This window comes from Gopherus evgoodei, chromosome 16 (genome assembly GCF_007399415.2).
Source record: "Gopherus evgoodei ecotype Sinaloan lineage chromosome 16, rGopEvg1_v1.p, whole genome shotgun sequence".
Classification (NCBI taxonomy): domain Eukaryota; kingdom Metazoa; phylum Chordata; order Testudines; family Testudinidae; genus Gopherus; species Gopherus evgoodei.
This window is the reverse complement of record NC_044337.1, coordinates 12,471,189-12,490,412: the sequence shown is the minus strand read 5'-3', so window position 1 is coordinate 12,490,412 and position 19,224 is coordinate 12,471,189. Positions and strand designations below refer to the sequence as shown.

The 19,224-nt window shown below is 45.4% G+C and overlaps 1 protein-coding gene across 3 annotated transcripts in view; it reads right to left on the bottom strand.

Moving 5' to 3' along the window:
* LOC115636165 (collagen alpha-1(XXVII) chain-like) overlaps window positions 1-19,224 on the bottom strand; it is a 226,742-nt gene that overhangs the window by 34,406 nt on the left and 173,112 nt on the right. For all 3 annotated transcript variants that reach the window (XM_030535939.1, XM_030535940.1, XM_030535941.1), the window contains exons 38-39: window positions 2,367-2,420; window positions 2,154-2,261 (exon numbers count right to left, since the gene is read on the bottom strand). In XM_030535939.1, the coding sequence (XP_030391799.1) occupies window positions 2,154-2,261; window positions 2,367-2,420 (162 nt within the window). The remainder of the gene's footprint in view (window positions 1-2,153; window positions 2,262-2,366; window positions 2,421-19,224) is intronic.

Sequence of the window (19,224 nt, the reverse complement as noted above, 5' to 3'; positions counted from 1 at the left end):
AAGATTTTTTCTTGTTTGAAGTCATTTGGGATCTTCCAGTATCCTGCTTCAGAGACCTGGTGTTGGGTTTCCCCACAAAAGGTCTGAGTAATTCCTCCAGGCGTCCACCAATGTGAGTCCTATACAAGTCCAAGGAGCTGCTTGAGTGTGCCACGAGGAGAGTTCTGCCCACAGGATCCACTCACATGACCTGTTCTGGATCTCACCTTGCTGGTCAGAAACTGAAAAGTCTCATTAGACTTTACAAATCTTCCACTTTTTCATCATATTTTTAACCCTTTCCTCAAGGACAGATTGAAAAGATACACTCAGTCCAACAGACTGCTGCTCAGACATTAATCTGCTTCCCTGAAACAATCCATGGAGACTCTGCCAAAACAGTCTGCAGAGAGGATCTATTGGAAAGACCATAACTTTTAATGGAGGCCTTAAAAACCATAGCAGAATCTCTGTTGCTCAGTCACTCAGTGCTACCGTTCTGAAACATCTCTGCAATTCCTGGTTCCTTCCTGTCTTTTCAGTATGTCTACAGATTAAATCAGAGGAGGCAAGTGATACTTAAGCAATTACTATAAGAACCTGCAGGGCTACAGCCTGGAACCACAGGGGTTCTGGGCCACTGACACCTCCACAGGAGGCTTAGGGATGTTCCTGCAGGAGGACCCTGGGAGGCTGGGTCCAGGAGGCTGTACCACCCAGCAGGACCTGAGTGGCAGCTCCTCAGAGCCCACAGATTATCTGGCACTGGTACTTAAGACAGGAAGCCATGACAGGGAATCGTCCAAACCACCATACAGATTGTCCGCCTGTCCCGCTTTAGACCCTGTGCATGAGAGATCCTAGACTCCAGCTTCTGACTGTGCCTACCTCCTGATGCAGGACTCTTGGTTTACCCTCCAGCCTATCTTAGGCTCTGATCTCCTGGTAATGGACAATGCTCCCTACTGACGCCTGACTCCTGGTTTGCCCTGGGGCCTCTCTCGGACTCTGACCCTCTGGTACCTGACTCAGCCTGACTCCTGCTCTGATCATTAGGTCTGACCGCCCATGACTCAGTCATGATAGTTACCCTGCTGGTTGGATATATATGAAGAAATATTTGTTGCCTGTTGCGACTGTTTGGTCTGACAATCTTAAGGCAACTGAATTTTCTTCTCCTTCTACCATACTGCTGCTGTTCTCTCTCCCAGCCTCACCCCAGCACCACACCCAAAACCTTTATCATGTTCTATCTGTGCTAATTGCAAGTGTTCCAGATAGTGGATCAAGAGTGAGTGTATGGCTGGGGCACAAGTCCAAGTCAGTTCCATGTAATAAAACAGTTTGACTTGGAAGCGGCTCACCATGAATATGCAGTCTCAAAGGGAATGCTCTGAGCAAATATAGCTTCTCAACTCATTCCCTTTTCCAGAAATATTTTCCCAATAGTTAGACTTGAGAGGAGAAAGTAAATATAAAACTGCAATGCATCCTTAACTGGCTGCATCTGCTATCGACACAATGAAAACTTGAGAGATTCCTTCTCATGTGGCAAAGTAGAAAATTATTAAGATCAGCTAAAGCTAGAACTGGTTGGAAAAATATTTCCATGGGAAATGTTGGAAAAAAAATTCTTGTGAAAATTTTTGAGTTTTTTGATGTAAAACCAAAACCTTTTTTTCAGATTTTATAATGGAAAATGTTGTAGTTTTTTCTTTTACCCCCACCTTCCACTTTTTCTCTCTCCTTTTTGTCCCTAATATAATTTGCCACTGGAAAGGAGGAAAGAGAAAAAATGGGAGGAAAAGGCAACCCCCTCAACCTCCCCCCATCTTATCCAAATATTTTTTCTGCTTTTTCATAGAAAAATCTGATTTTTGTTTTAGCATAAACAAGCCAACAAAAACTTTCCTTGTAAATATTTTCATTTTTTGGGGGGGGAATCTATTTTCTGTTTTCAAAGGAAAGTTTTGCTAGAAAATTTTCGATCAGCTCTAATTTAAACCATCAAAAAGAAGTAAAATAATGTAAATTTGAATCCCTCTCTCTGCCTCACCTTCTCCCCGTGCTTCTGTTCTGTCTCCCAAGGCCCAGAGCTGCCCCAGCCCCCTCCATGCACACCCTACCACAGGTCACTTTGGGTTGCACTCAGTCAATTGCAGGTCTATTCTCACCATAGGTCCCAGGGTACCTCTGGATCCTTTCAGGCCTTGAGTCCCTTTTGTCCCCATCTTCCCTGGGGGGCCCGTCTCGCCCAGCTGCCCCTGGTAGCCCTTGCTGCCCTGTGGAAGAGACGTTTACAGATTATTGACAGAAAATGAAATAAAACATTAAAGAAGCAAAGAGATGAGAATGAAAAGGAGGAAACACTGGCAATGGTCTCTTACCTTCTGGCCGTTTTTGCCCTTTTCTCCCTGTTTGCCTGGTTTCCCTTCTGGTCCCTAGGAGAGTGGAGAAACCCAAAGAACCATGAGAGACTAAAGTAAAAGTTCTACCCAGCAACCATTGTGCATGCCCCTAGCATGATAACTGGAGCCCATCTCTGGTGATGGTGCCAGGTAACAGTCCTTTTACCCCTCCAGTTCTAGTCCTATGGGAGCAGAGACACAGGAAGGATGTTTAAGCAGTAATCCAATGGACCATGAGGTGTGACAAAATAAGCTCCCATCATCAGCACTGTGACAGAGCAGGAGCAAGCTTAAGATTGTTCCTGAGGCGCCTTTGACATGAAACTGAGGCTTACCTACCACTTCGAGATGGAGGGATTTCTGTGACAAGAGGGCTGCCTAGCTCCGGGAGGGGAAGTATAAGAAGAGGCAGAGTTTTTAACTGTCAGGTCACAGGTCATATACAGACTAGGTCTCTGAAGACTGACAACCATCATCTGATGACTGTTTGTCACATATGTGAAGTATTTGGCGCACAGTGGAGTTCTGTGCACAAAGGTGCCCATGGCACCAAATATGGCATCCTAACAGGCCTCTTTGAAGAGACAGCAAGGATTGACTAAACATGGAGGCTGTACAGTCCTTTCACTCTTGGTAGTGTCCCCTGTCAGTTCATTGGTGGAGAAGGCTGCCCTGCTGTATTTTGTTCTATGTATAGAGAGAACTTTCACTCTCTCAATCAAGCACCTTTCGCCAGCAGTGAATACATTTAAAATGGATTTGGATAACTCTGTAAGTGCTGTTTAGAATAATGGCTCTGGAAAGTGGCTGTGTTTTGGAGCCATTGCTTAGTTAACTAGCATCCCTACTAGACTGGAAGTGTATTGACAATTACTGGTTTTATTTTCTACTTACTTGTTAGGTGTCTTTCTGCTCATTACACACACATTTGATCTATTTGTATTATTATTGCTACAATTCACATGTATAGACATATATAAAAACAGACCCCATTACACACAGACCTATTAACAGTATATGGGAATAGACTCAAATGCACAAATACAGAGGGATCCATGGACAGCAAGACACGCAGATATAGGACTGCTGTTTACACCTATTCTCAATCTCTCATACAAGACCTACAACCCATCCATGCACACAAAGCACAGGTAAACTGGGCTGTGGGAAGTCAGACACTGGAAGTGAAAGGTAGTTAAATATAGCAGACTGCTAGGTCCCTACACTGTGCCCAGGATAGCTCTGGAAGTGCATGGAATGTGTGAAAGACAAGGAATGAGACAGTAGTAGTTTTACAGGGACATCTCTCAGCTCCTTTTCATCAGCTGGAAAACGGGAGCCCAGGGATTCAGGGTTTTAGTAGGAGCACCGGTAACTATGGGCCAGGTGATAGCCTGGATTTGACAGGAATTAACAGCAGCTGGACAATCATTGAAAAAAAAAGTTTGTACAATTGGGCAATTGGAACTTGAAGTTTTCATCAGTATATAGGTACCAGTCCATCTTCCTGTATTAGACTAGCGGTCTCTCCGGCCTTTCACCACTAATGACGCTGTGGAAGCAGATGGGTTCGAATGGATATCTTTTGGCTAAACAAAAGTATCAACATGTAACAGGCCTGGTCACAGGCAGCGTTTCTCAGCTTGGATCTGACACGTGCCTTAGAGGTCTCTGCTCCAAGAGCAATTCAGACCTATTGCATTCTGGTTCCTGAATACAGCGACTCTGTTCTGCATGAGCCATACATCTCAAAAGAGCATCCCAAAAAGAGGGGCTATTAATCCTCCATAAAGTTATCGTCTCTGCTCCAGAGTACTCGATTCCTCTACCTGTTGTCTCCAGCCCATGGAACTCCCCTCTTTGTTCCACAGTTGTTGGATTTTTGTTTTTTTTGCCAGAACTTCTCCAAGCCTATGCACTGATCAATGAGCTAGAATGACAGTTGTCCCAGAAGTATGACAGCAGGTTGGACTACTGCTGCACTTTATCAGTGCTGAATACCACAAGTCCAGTCTTGCAGTACACCCACAATTCATATTTCTAATGGGAATCCTTTCACTGTGCGCCCGAGTGTGGAGGCAACAAACTCTAGTAGTGAGAGCAACAGATGGGGAGTTGGGCCTCCTGAATACCCATTCCCAGTTCTGCTACCAACTTGATATGTGACATCAGGCCACATCTCTTAATCTCTCTGTGCCTCAGGCCTGGTCTCCACTTCAAATTTATACCAGCATAACTGTGTTGATCAGGAGTGGGAACCCCCTCTCCTCTGACAAAACCTCCAATGTAGACGCAGTTATGCTGATATAACCACACTTCTGTTGGCATAGCTAATATCGTTCTAGGAGGTGGTGTTCTTACATCAGCAAAATTCCTCCTTCTGTTGGTGTATGCTGCATCCCTAAGGGTCTATGATGAGATAGCTATGGGCAGGTGGAGCTCAGATGTCCATGGGATCTGCTAAACTCCTCGGCCTGGACTCTTCCTTAATTGGGAGAGGGAAAAAAGTGGCAGTATCACCCAAGCCCCTTCACTGGTGGTGCCAAAATGAGCCAGATGTCACACACAGGAGACTGTGCTGATCTTGATACATTACTCTCTCTTTCTTCCATGAGCTGTGAAACTGTCCACAGGGCTGACATGTAAAAGTATTATCATTGGGTATCTGAGCTGGCCCCTGCTGAAATGAAAGGGGCAGTTCACACCTCTCAGTTATTGTTTTAGGTTCTGCAGATGTCTCTTGGTTGTTTTTACACTTAGTTCACTTTTTAGAGGCTCTCTCCTTAACCATAAGAGCCAGGAATTTTCATTTTAAAGCAAAAAGTAAGTTTAGACTCTGGAGTACAAGATGACAGCATGAAAGAGCAAGTAGTGCACCCTACTACCACGTACAGGCTTAATCACAGCCCTGCCTGAAGCAACCCCATGGAGTTCAACAAAACCAGAGCTCTCAGTTATCTGAAGGTTTCCAATATGCTTCTTTTGGGGGGAAACAATCAGGGTTTGTCTGTGTCCATGTGAGAAAACAGAGGGTAAAATCCTGGTTCTGCTGAAATCAAAGCTGCCAGAATCTCACCCAGAGTCTCCAGCATGGTAGATTTTTGCCAGTTCCTGTGCTTTTAGCTACTGATCTCTAGAGCAAACACTACAGTGATGGGCACCATAAAGAAGCCCATAAATAAAAATAATTAACTCCAAGGTCTTTTAACTGGATCCAAATCAGCTGAATCTGATGGCTAAGGCGCTACACTCTTGGTGAGTATTATTTTTTGAGAAAATTTGTAAGCTTTTTTGGTCATCATCTTGTTGAAAAAACAAATCCCCTTTCCAATTGTTCTTCCTTAAGTGGGATTATTTCTAAATAGAAATATCCCTTTAATACACTGCACTGTTTATCAGATCAGTAAAGAAAAATTGCAGCATGCCAGCGCCTCTAGGAGATGATGGTATTTGTGATGAGACATTGTGAAGGGAGCATTTTTAAATTAAAGCCATTCAGTGTTAGGTGCGCAAAAATATTTGCTTAAGAAAAGCAGAAATTACAATCTGTTGGTTTGCTCAGTTGAAAAATGTCATTACAAACTTGAGAAAGAGCCCATTTTTGCAGTTCTTTCCCCTAAAGGTCTGGGATATTTTTCAAAGGGGGAGGGGCTAGTTTTCCAGCAAATGGAGATGTTTTCAGCTGCTGAAGGCTTTGGCAATGAAGAGTCATGTTTCTTGCATGGAATGCAAATAGAGCAAAATTTGGAAGGAGTGGAAAAAAAAATTACATTAAGTATCTACACCACCAGGATGGTGGCACTCACACAATTCTATAGACGAGGGTTGGAATTCACCCAGCACAGGCCCACAAACCACTTACGTCCCACTGCAGCATCTAGTCTGAGGGCTTAAGTGGCACACCAGTTTTGTCCCGGTCCCCTGCACAGGGCTGACTTTCTCCCTGGCACAATAACTCCACCTTGCTTAACAGGAGGAAGCAGATACTCTTGTCTAGGGCTCCTCCTTCCTGCCTTGATACCAAAGTCCTTCATCTCATCAACAAAGAGTCTTGTGGCACCTTATAGACTAACAGACATTTTGGAGCATGAGCTTTCGTGGGTGAATACTCACTTCGTCGGATGCACGTAGTGGAAATTTCCAGGGGCAGGTATATATATATAAGCAAGCAAGAAGCAGGCTAGAGATAATGAGGTTAGTTCAATCAGGGAGGATGAGGCCCTCTTCTAGCAGCTGAAGTGTGAAAACCAAGGGAGGAGAAACTGATGGTGTCAGTTCAGGATTAAACAGAGACTGTGAATGGCTTGCCAACTACAAAACCAGTTTCTCCTCCCTTGGTTTTCACACCTCAGCTGCTAGAAGAGAGCCTCATCCTCCCTGATTGAACTAACCTCGTTATCTCTAGCTTGCTTGCATATATATACCTGCTCCTGGAAATTTCCACTATATGCATCCGACGAAGTGGGTATTCACCCACGAAAGCTCATGCTCCAATACATCTGTTAGTCTATAAGATGCCACAAGACTCTTTGCTGCTTTTACAGATCCAGACTAATACGGCGACCCCTCTGATACATGACATCTCATCAGAAACATTTTGTTCTTTTCCAAAATGCCTTGAACTATTCAATCCCATTACCTTGTACTTCAGAGCCCAAGGGTTTCTTACACTCTTAAGCAAGTCCTCTCCCCTCATCACTCTTCATGGTGACTGAGCTCTCACTAGCCATGTTAAAGTTAGTTTTCTAAACATGGATGTAATTTCCCAAGATGTATACAAGGCCAGTCATTTCTTCATCTGGTCTCACTCCATCACTTTTCTCAGTAGGTTTCCCCAGCTCTTTGTTTCAAGAGCATATGAATTGTGTTATTGCATAGGTTTCCATGCTCCATATGGATACTTGAAGCAGTTGCTTATCTTATGTATCAGGAAACTTTTGTTGATAACTAATGCCCACCCAGTTCCATGAATCTCTACACTGTACAAGGACAGAACAACACACTGCGTGCACCAGCTGTTCCTACAATTTTCAGCCTGACTCAGCTCTACTTGCGCCTATGGGCAACTTTCATTGTTACCCCCATTTAAGTATATAACACGGCTTAATGTATGAATTAACACATTGAGTGGCTGAAGGAAAAATTGGGATTCACTTCATTTAACTTTTTAATTTTCAGGCTGTATCTGGAAATGTGTGGGGATGACTGAAGTCCATTCAGGTACAAGAATCCTTAGACATGGAGAGAGAACACAGCCTATGCAACAGCACTTTTTAGTCCACTGTCTGTCAGCTTTTGGGGGCAGAGGAAAATGCACTCCCATTGTATAATTCACAATGGAGATAAACATTACAGCCCTAAAACCTAGCAGACTAAAATGTTAAAAGGAGTGGAGATCTGCTACCAAGAATGGGAGACTCTAAAACTGATTAAAGGCCAAATAGACCTGGACAGCGAAGTTCCAGTCTGGATCCTAACTTCCCAAAGGTGTGCTGGAGTTCAGATATTGTGGTTAGATCTGCCTCCACTTCTAGAATAATCATAGGTGGGTCAGCTTCTCAGGTGATGTTAATCAGCATGGCTCTACTGAAGTTGATGAAGATATGACCCAATTGACCCAATTTGAAATGGCAGCTGGAAGCACTCAGCACTTCTGGAAAAGTTAGGAAATATGCATCTGGCGATGTAACACAGCGATGGAAGAAACCACTGTAAGGTTATTATTTCTGGTCCTGAAAAGCAGTCTTATAAGGGTGATGTACCCTACTAAAGCCCATGGACACAATTTTGATCCAATACTGCTCTTTAACCTGCTCAGGAATATGACTGAGTATCAATGTAATTCCAGTGCCTTTGGGGCTTCATTGAGTGGAAGCCATTAAATCACTCCCTCTGATTAGAAATGCATCTGTTAAAGAGAAGGCATGTGATTGCTGTACTCAAAATGTGTATTGGTGGAGATGGAAAGAGTGAGAGGAGAAGGCGGGAGTATGGGCCAGTGGAACTGGGGATGGATTCAGAGGAAGTAACAGGGGTAGGAAAGAAATCAAAGGTGCAATAAGGGTAGCATAATATGACCCATCCAATGTTGTGAGAGGGCTTGGCTGACCAGTTTGCATAAAGGAAAATGAAAAAACACCCCATCATTTCCTACTGCTCCGCAAGGTCTCCATATGAGAAGCTTCACTTAATAAACCGATCGAGAGAAGCCTTCCCCTCATATAGGACAGTCCACAAGTATTCAGGAAATTAGGAGATTATTGGGGCTGGGCACTTGAAGACATAAATGTTTCAGATTTACAAGAAACACATTTTGTAACCTCTCTGTCTAGCAGTGGTTTGGAGGAGGAGCAGCTCATGGCTGGATATAGGGAAAGAAAACAAGAAGCAACTGTTCTTTAAGGTTCAGAGGGCTGAATTTGTGACTATTGAGAAGCAGCAAGAGACTCATTGGCCATAGTGAAGAGCACTGGTAGAGCCAGACAGATGAGATTAAATGAAAAATACGATCGGGGAATCTTATAAAAAGAGCTAAAGCTCAAACTCGGAGCCTGTGGCTAAAAGCTGCCATTCTGGCATCCTCTTGAGTTGACTTCCACAGCTTGACATACTGAGTCCAGGTCACAGAGAACATAATGCAGGAGATGGTCTTCTATACTGAGAGCGCTGTCATGTAACTCCTGAACTTTATTGTGGAAGCATCTACATGGTCAACAGCGTGGGTTGTAAAAAGAAAACGTGGCCTGTTGGTCAGTGCTAGAGACTTGTAGCAGAACTCCTGGTTCTCGTCTGAGTTCTGCCGCTGCGTGGCTTGGGCAAGTCACTTCTCTTCTCTGTACTTCTGTTTCCCAGCTGTAAAATGGGGATAGTGATACTTGACTATTTCACAGGGTGGTAGCTAGTGAGACATGATTAATATTTGTCAACAGCTGGATGGAAAGAGCTGGAGAAGTGCAAAGCATCACTAAGTGCTCAACTGTGAAGCTTTCATACAAGGGATCTCCAGAACCACCATACAAACTAGCTCTTATTTCAAAAGTGGGGGACGGCAAGACACAGCATTTTAGCAGCATGACTCCCATTTTCTATAATGAGAACTGCGTAGGTCAAATTCCTTCAAGCAGCAGGGGTTACAGTCTTCCTTTTGAAGGACACGAAGGCCCTGAGGTTGTGGTAGAGGTGGGAAATGAAATCTCTCTCACAATAAGGAGTGGGAATCTTGGAGTAATGAGAGGGAGAGAGAGAGAAAGAGTGAGTCTCTGCAGTCTGAGTCAGGAAAGAGACTGTGCCAAGGAAACAGGATTGATTTCAAATTCTGGCTCATTTCAGTTCCTATTAACTGTAAATGAAGACCAGCTGGGACCAGCCCTCCTCCCCCAGAGCAAGATTCTCAGAGTGGAAAAGCCCAAGCAGAGCTGGCCAATTCATTGGAAGAGGCAATCAGCCCCTCTTTGAGGCAGAACACTAAGCAGTCTCCCCTTGTGAACAGCAGCCATGTGTGTCTGATGGAATGCTCCAGGTTTCTGAGGGGGAAAACTCTGTGAATCATCACAGGCCTCTTGCTGCTTGCAGGGCATTAGATTCCATTAGGCAGATTTGATGGGCTGAGTCAGACATACCAAAATAGCAAGACAGCCCCCCCCCACAAAAAAACCCACCCAAACAAAACAAACACCCACACGTTCATTAAAAATGACTGTTTACAGTTCCAGATCAGAGATCAAGCTGTTGCTTCAAGATATGGATTGGCTATTACAGCAATACTGAGAGAGGACCTATTGCAGCAGAGTTTGGAGTTGCATGGGGGTTGCAGCCATGCTTGCAGAATGGGAGGGAGAGAGATTCCTGTGAGTTGCAACCACACCTAAAGATGCAGCTGCATAGGCCCAGTTCAGCAAACCATCCCTACTGAAAGCAAAGCATTTAAGTGCATATACTTAATTCCCAATGTCTTTGCTGAATTGGGGCAGTATTTGGTGCTTTGCGTCCATCTAGTGATGACACTTACAGGCCTCAAGGCATATCACGTAAGAGGCAGTGTGACCTAATGGATAGAGTACTTGACTGGGACTCAGGAGACCAAGGTCACCGAGCAGACTAGTGGCAGTCACTTCACCTCTTTGCCTCACTTTCTCCATCTTTAAAACGGGGATATGATAGTGACCTCCTTTGGAAAGTGGTTTGAAATCTATGGATGAAAAGTGCTAGATATTAGTGAGTTGCTCCGCAGTCTGTCTAAAGGAGGTGGTGGTTTCAGCAATACTCCTTTACATTATGGTGCTCCCTGTTTTCTATTTTGTGGCTCAGCTGGTAATAGACAGTCCCCTCCCAATGCTTCGATCCCTCACTGTATGGTTCTCAAAATGTTTCCTGCGGTAAGGGCTCCGTTCAGGGAGGGTGCAAGGATGTTTCGTGCCCTAGGTGAAACTTCCACCTTGCACCCCTCCCCCCCGAACCCTCTGGCAGCTCTCCGCCCCCCCCCGCCCTGTGGCACCCCCCACCATGGCAGTTCCCCCTGGCCCAAGGAGCTGTGCAGCAGCTCCCCATCCCAGCTCACCTCTGCTCCACCTCCTCCGCGAGCACGCTGTCACTGCTCCACTTCTCCCGCCTCCCAGGCTTCTGGCGCCAATCAGCTGTTTGGAGCCACAAGCTCGGGAGGGAGAGAAGCAGAGCAGGGTGGTGTGCTCAGGGAAGGAGGCAGAGCAGAGGTGAGCTGCGGTGGGAAGCGGTTCCCCTGCATGCTGCACCCGCCCTTACTTCCTGCAGGTGACCCTCTCTGCGCCCCCCTGCGTCAGGTCCCTCCGCCAAATGCCGATGACGACCGGGGTGGCCGAAGATCCGGCTGCCACAGTCGCCGCTGAAGGACCCGAAATGCCACCCCCCAAATGTTAGTGCCCTAGGCGACCGCCTAGGTCACCTAATGGGTTGCACCGGCCCTGGCTCCATGGATGGTCCATAGACGACAGTTTAACAGCTACCTGGTTTAAGAGAGACAGTCCTTAACGCCTTACCAGAAATGCATAAGTTCTCCTTGCATTGACACAAAGTTAAAGTGGAAATGACTGTAAGATTGCTCTTAAGCAGCTTCGATATTTGCAGTGAATCAAATGCCATTCCTCAATGTGGCATTGCCAGCTCTTACTGACTTCTTGTGCTCAGAATGAACAGACATATTTGATGACAAGAAAGGGAGGCACTTGGTTGCACAATATTCTTCAGTCATGTTTCCAGTGGCAGGAAATGGAAAAGAACAATGTAAGAAATCGCTGTGGGGTAAATTCAGCTCTCAGAGACTCAGAACAACTCTGCTGGCTTCAGTGGAGCATTGGCTTTGATAGGAGTTACCCCAGATTCACATCAGCATAAAGAGATTAGAAACCAGCCACGTGTCTAGTCTATAAATGTGCTGGAGTGAATCTGTGACTTAGAAGTGGAAAATCTGTCTCAGCCAGCAAGGTCTATTCCATGGGGTTTTATTCTGGAGGGTGTGAAGTTGATGGATACAAGATACCAAGATGGTTTAACACACCCAGTAAATATGCAAAGAAATAGCCTCATCTTGGGACAAACCCCCTCAGCATGAGCTCTTGCTGCTCAAAGATTTGTCCCTTTCTGATGATCAAATGGCTATCCTTATAGAGTGAAATTCAGCCCCATGCAGAAGGCTGGGAACAAAACCAATGCACCATTTAAGTCCCACTTAAAGCTACAAAAGAAGACTTAAGCGGGGCATAGGTTTTCCATTGTCCCTCTGCAATGGGTTGAGTTTGCTGTATTCCCACCAAGAAACTGAACATACCTTCAGTCCCCAGCCCCTGTCCTACACACTTGTGCCAGGTCTAGTCAGGGAGAGGTAGGTGCCTGGTTTCTGGAATGCGTGGATGGCTCTTGGGCCTTGTCATGCTATTATAGTAACTAAAAAGAGCTATTTGTCAGTACTTAGAGTGGCTCTGATCTGCTCGGCTGTGCAGATGCCCTGTACCATGCTGACAAGCAGCAGCAAAGATGTACAGAGCCAGATTTTCAGCTGGTGTAATGGCGCTATGCTGATTTACGCCAGCTGAGGGTCTGGCTCAAGGGCCCTCTGACCCCAGATGTGGGCTGCAAATGACACCGCAGATGTGATTTCAGGTTCAGTCTGAAGAGCTATATAAAAAAGTGAGGATTTAGCTCCCAGTCTTGCCATAAAACGAGGGATTTTCTTGTTTCAGATCATGTTGTATTTCATTACCTATGGGCTCTACAATTACTTTCCTGGAACTGTAAAACCCCTGCTATCAGATATCCAACTTGTACAAAGACCAGCACATTACGAAAACCACAGTGCTCAGCGCTGGAGAGCAGCTGGAAATCCACTACCAGGCTCCTGCCAGTTGGCTTGGCCCTTCCACACAGCCACAAGCTGATTAGCTGTTCTCAGAGGGAAGAGGCTGAAATGCTGGATTCTTTGTAGAACGAAAAGAAAGGAGGTTTAAATAGGAACATATTAAAGGAGATGGGTTGCTCTCAGCTGCTGGCTGCTCATGTCCAACACCTGGCAAGCTGCTGCTGTTCCTGGTTATATAACGGTGACTTCAACCTTTGGTTCAGACCATCCTCAGTTACAAGGAAGAGGACTGACCAAGCAGCAGGGATTCTAATGAAGTGCACATTACCCTCTGGGCAGTGTCATTCCCTGCTCCAGGAATTGAGATGTACAGATGGCAGGTCAACTTGCCCTAAACACCAGCAAACCATATCCCTCCTCTTGCAGTGATAACCAAAGTGCCTCAACCCTGAATTCACACTAGCCAGTGCGATGCCATCCTCCTACCTCTCTGTTAGCTGCTGAGATGCTCTCTCCCTACCTCACTCGCGCACTGAACACAAGGACTCTGGACCCTATTCCTGCAGCATCTGCTCTGCTCAGAGAGCCTGATCACTATACTTGGACCAGTCACCAGGGACCCTCATCTCTAGCCACCGTTTGAACTGCAGAGGTTCAAAGTCTAATGAACTGTGTGAGAACAGAGATACAGTGTCAGTTTCTTGCAGCTCAAACAAGCCAGGGATCTCACTGAGCAGAATGAGTGATGAGCCACGAGTTAAATCACTGAGTCCAGACAGGAGTCAGAGTCTCATTACAGCGAGGTCAGCAAAAACCAGCAGGACATCAATAGAGGAAATAAGAAACCAGCCTGGGGCCCCACTATTGAGAAACTGACATGAGCGAGAGAGCAAGGGCAAGGGGAAGTGTGCAAGCTGCCTGAATTTCTAAATCTAAGTTAAGAGGAGTACATTGGATGCTGCTTTTGGCTGTGTTTTAATGTGCTAGGGACTAACCATCTCCAGCTAATATTGCAAAGAAACAAGTGCCCTATCTGCAGGGGGATGCCAGGTGGGATTTCTTGCTAGGTGCAGTAGTACAATCCTTCACAGTCCTGGTGCTACACAAAGCTGCAGAATTGCTGGGATGGGAGCTGGGGCCTTTGGAAGAGGGAAGCTGGAAGGTTGCTGGGAGAAAGTGTGGAGTAGGGAAGCAGTTGGGGCTGTCAGGGAGGAAAGGATCATACTTGAGACTGCCAGAGAAGTGGGGGTGGGGCTGGCCAGCCTAGCCCTATCAATGGGAGGAGTGGAGTAAACTGGCTGACTGTACCAGGGAGGGACTAGGGGATTTTGGTAACAGCCAAAGTTCATTGGACAAAATGGCCAAATGATAAGTGATGCATGAACATCACCCCTCCAACTGCCTGAAGCCCTTCTACCAGCCACAGCTGTCTGGGGCTCAACACAACGCTTGGCTTGTCTCAGCAGCCAGGATTGTTTGCTGATATCCACTGGTTTGGAGATGTGGACAAACTTCCCCAAGTCACCAGACTGAGACTCCACCCACTCCTTTCACCTGCGATTTCAGCAACAAAAGGCCACTACACTGCCCCAGTTGGGCCACTTGGAGCCCAGACAGCAACTGTGCAATACAACAGCCGTGATACTGTTACCTTTATAGTGATGCTGATTGGCCTTCTTTCCCAGTCTACAGCCTGAGAATTATTATAAAGGGGTCTACAATGTTATACCAAGGACATGAACACACGTGCTGACCATCCTTAATCATCCAGACCTCATTTATATGAAAATCCTCCTCCTCCTATCCAAATCAGACATAATGCAATACAGGCTCAGACAGGCAAACTGCTAAAACAAGCCCCTGACAAATCCACAAAAACAAAGCAAGGCAGAGTTAAAGAAAATGGACGCAGGTGGAAGGTGGCTGGAGTCCCCAGGGTCATGTTATCACCCATCTCTCATTTTTTCTTGACTTGTTCATTATTTATACAGTCCCAGGGAAGGGCTAAAGTTGGGTGGAATGGCGGAAAGGGTAGGTGATGGCATTACAATAAAGCAGAGTATCTGTTAAGTTAGTGCCATGGAAGGTGGAATACATCTCATCTCTAATCCCTCTGGCGGGCAGGGGACACAGATCATGTTGAAAAAGTATGAACTGACCAAAAACTATTAATATCTGGAAGGTGTTACTTGACTTACCTGAGATGAATTTGGAGAGGTCTCAGTCCAGCTCCCAGTGGATAAGTGTCCACCACACAATAACTTTAAATCAAGATTGGATGTCTTTCTAAAAAAAGCGACAAAATCCTGTGGCACCTTATAGACTAACAGAAGTACTGGAGCATAAGCTTTCGTGGGTGACTACCCACTTCGTCAGACGAAAGCTTATGCTTCAATACTTGTTAATCTATAAGGTGCCACAGGACACTCTTGTCGCTCTTTACAAATCCAGACTAACACAGCTACCCCTCTGATACTTTCTAAAAAAATATACTAGATCTGTGATTCTCAACTGGGGGTCCATGGCCCACTGGGGCTCTGCCAAGCAGAGCCACTAGGAGTCCTGAGCCTGGCAGCTGAAGCTTGGAGTCCCAAGCCCTGGCACCCCTGCAGGGCTGAAGCCCCGAATCCAGAGCCCTCAAGTCCTGGCAGAAGCCACCTCATGGGGCAGAAGCCTCAATCCCCCCTGAGTTCCATGGGGCAGAAGTCTTGAGCCCCCAGCCCTCAGGGCTCCTAAGCCCCCCCTGCAGCTGAATCCCAGAGTCCCCATCCCCCCCCCCACTTGGTTGTGAAGTTTTTATAGCACATAGCAGGCTCCAGAAGAAATGGTTGAGAACCCCTAGATCAATCAGAAGATATGAGCTTGTTGCAGGAATTATTGGATGAAAGACCATGACCTGTGCTATGCAGCAGATCACACTAGGTGCTCTAATGATTCCTTCTGGCCTTAAAATCTATGAGCTCACCATCATGGTTGACCTTCAGGGATCCCCTTTGTTTGCAGTCTTAGCTGGGAGGCTGAGGACTGCAGGGCCCATAGAGACCAACATCCCTTTTTCAACTCTGGCTACGTCTTCACTACCCGCCGTATCGGCGGGTAGCAATCCATTGCTCGGGGATCGATATATCGCGTCTCATCTAGACACGATATATTGATCCCCGAACATGCTTATCTCGATTCCAGAACTCCACCAACCCGAACGGAGTTGCGGAGTTGACATGGGGAGCCGCGGACATCGATCCCGCGCCGTGAGGACGGTGAGTAATTCGATCTTAGATACTTCGACTTCAGCTACGTTATTCATGTAGCTGAAGTTGCATATCTGAGATCGATTTTCCCCCATAGTGTAGACCAGCCCCCTGTATGCGGTCCCTCCGGCATCAGGGTTGAGGCCATGTGCAAAACAGCGTGTGTGGGGAGGAAGGCTGAAATCATGCACAAACTTTTTAATATGGGTTAAAAATAAACAAATCAATAACAGATCACTGGTAACAGCGAGTAACCTTATTTTCTAAATTTGCTTGAGAATGCTCGTTAAATAGAAATGTTGAGTTCTTTTACAAATCGAGCTAAAAATCAAAATATATGTACTGATCGTCTGAAAGAAAGTTATCTGGAAACAGGAGCTACTGATGCATTTTGTCACTTAATTATATTAGACATTACATCTGAACCAAACACCACTAATATCAGATAAAGTTTAAAAAATGCCCAGTCCCAGCCGTGTCTCAAGTTTCTGGCACAAGTAACATGAGTAAGGGTCTGATCCTAATTGCTTCCTGGATCTCTTTCGTTAAGAGAAAGGGGAGTGAAAAACTCCCCATTTGTCTAAATGAAACCTAGGATTGTTGGAATTTTTTGTAACCGTTGGTGCTGAAGTTACAGTTCTCAATCTGGCCAAATGGGAGACTGGATGAAAGGTATGAACTGCAATGGAGCTGAAACATTGTTGGGACGACTGCCTGACAACCCAGTAGAATCCTGCTGAAGATGCAGCAGCTATGGATGAAGATCTGTTTAACAACATACATCTAGAACATTAATGAGGATACCCACTATGCATATACAATACGTACCATATATTATATGCACATAAGGGCGTTTGTGCATGTGTGTTATGTATACACACTCTTCATACATGCAACATACTCGCCCCCTGCAATATGTTTATACAATACACCACACATATTGTGTATAGATGTGTGTATATTACACATACTTTCTCCCCCCACCCCACACAGAAAGCTTATTTGATGAATATGAATGAAATGATGCTGCAGATGGGCCAAATCTGGAGGATCTCACTCAATTTTTATCCAGCCCTTGTGCAGGCAAAATTCTCAAGGAATTGTCAGGGATCATTTGTCTGAGCCAGGACTCAGGATTTGCCCCTACGTTAGCTTTTCCTGATGGAATTTTCATTGGTTTTATATAAGAACCTTCAAATGTCTTTTGATTCCAGTATTCTTTAGCTGGCTGTGGCTGAGGTGGCTTTTGTCACATCACCCCCCTAGTGGAAGGGCGATTTGTTTATAATTCCCCCTTTCAAGCAGAAGATTTGAAGTTGGACCACAGTTCTCTCTGGTGACTTACATTTCTGCTCTGTAAATGGTATTTTGGCAGAGAGCTGAGAAGGCTCTTAATAGTATCTATACATTTTCTGTGTGGTAAGTTAACACAAAAGGCTTGCACATAAAGTTGCAAAAGAAAAACTGCTCTCCCGTCCATCAGAGAACCTCCATTTTTAACCTTACCCCATTGGGTGCAGGAATATCAGCCTATGCAGTCAGAAAGGGCCAAAAGTCTGGCAAAGAGAGATTTCATATCTGCAGCTTAGTTTCGCCTGGTTACAAAGCCATGTGGTTTTAAAAGATCAGGCTATCAGCAGTGTGTATTAAATATATTAGAAGATGATATAGTGTTCTTAATAAACAAATCAAAAGAAAGTGATCCTGACCAGGCATTTTGGCAGCATCAGACTTAAAACAACAACAACAACAAAACCCTAAAAACCCCAACCAACCAAACCCCTCTCCCCAGATAAACAGAAAAAGGCATCATGTTCCCAGGCACAACTTGGCAAAAAAAAACAAGCTCTGGAATCTGCTGTAGTCTGTATCTGCAGAACTTAACACAGCCTGTGTGATTTGTTGTTGGTTCTTAAGCATGCACAATATAAACAAAGTAAACCTGCCAAAAATACAGAGCACAGCAGGCAATAAGCAAAGTTAAATAATAAGCAGTGCCTGCACACAGCTGCAAAGGGTGCTGCAATATTTTTTACTATCCCTTGTCAGGTTGTGTCTTAACTAAGTAGCCAGTGGATTTACAGTACCCTGGCCCTGAGACTACTCAGATGAGTCAGGGTCACAGGATGGAGCCCACAGGACCCACTCCTGCAGTGAGCTCTGTGTGGATGCAGGGATCTGTTGTAGATCAGGGGTTTAGACTGCAAGCTCTTTGGGGCAGGGCTGTGGCCTTATTTTTCTGTAAAGCATCCAGCATATTTTTGGTGCTGTATAACAACATTGTATTAAGCCAATATTTCTAGTTTCCAGCCCAACCCCCAACCTCAATGCAAAATATTAACATAAATCCAGGCTATTCCTGCTTTCCTTCCCCACCCCCCTGCAACAATAGGCTTCCTGCTGCTATTTTAGCCTGCCTCAAACATAGAAGGAGAAAGGAGAACACGTTTCAACAGCTGTTAAGATAGCAGCCAACCAAGATCATAGATACCTGACTCCACAGTTTCCTCTTATCCTCTTATGGAGGGATTACGGGAACAGTCTTCAGATACTCAGCCCTCAATTCTTTCCACAGCTAAGAACATGATCACAGACCTACAGGAGTCCCAGCTCAGTAGAGAGGCGTGGTGAATGATGGATCCAACACTATGAAATATACTTTCTGGCCACATAAAGAGCCAGATTTACATTATGTTTAAGCAAGAGAGACCAACTGGAAACTACAGTATTACTGAGAAGGGCTGAACTCTCTTTTTAAGGAAAGAGAATTCAGAAGTTGCTGCTCCCCAAAAGGACTTTGATCTCCGAAAAGTTCACTCTAACTATGAGTCTGGTTGACAACCCACCCTTTGCATTTTAAACACGTTACAAATCAGCTGAGACCAACATGCAGCCTCTGAGCTGTTTTATGCTGGGTTTCTGAAATCTGGCAAGGGAGGCACCTCAGAGCCCAGGCTCCAAGCCCAACAGGAACATCAAAGCTACTGCTATTAGCCCCATAGTGCAAGCCCCACAAACCTGGGTCAGTTGACCCGACTCCGACTTGCTGCTGCAGGATTTTTTTTTCTTTTTTGGAGTGTAGACATATGCTGATTAACTTGCCCAGAAAGTCTATGACAGAGCAGAGAAATGACCCTGGGTTGCAAATCCCAGGCTCACACCCTACCTATTGACCTAACTCCTCCCCTGTGTGCCGGAGTTGCAATATTAAAACACTTTAAGAGTTTTGGATCACCTTATATTTAAGGAAACTTCCTTCCCT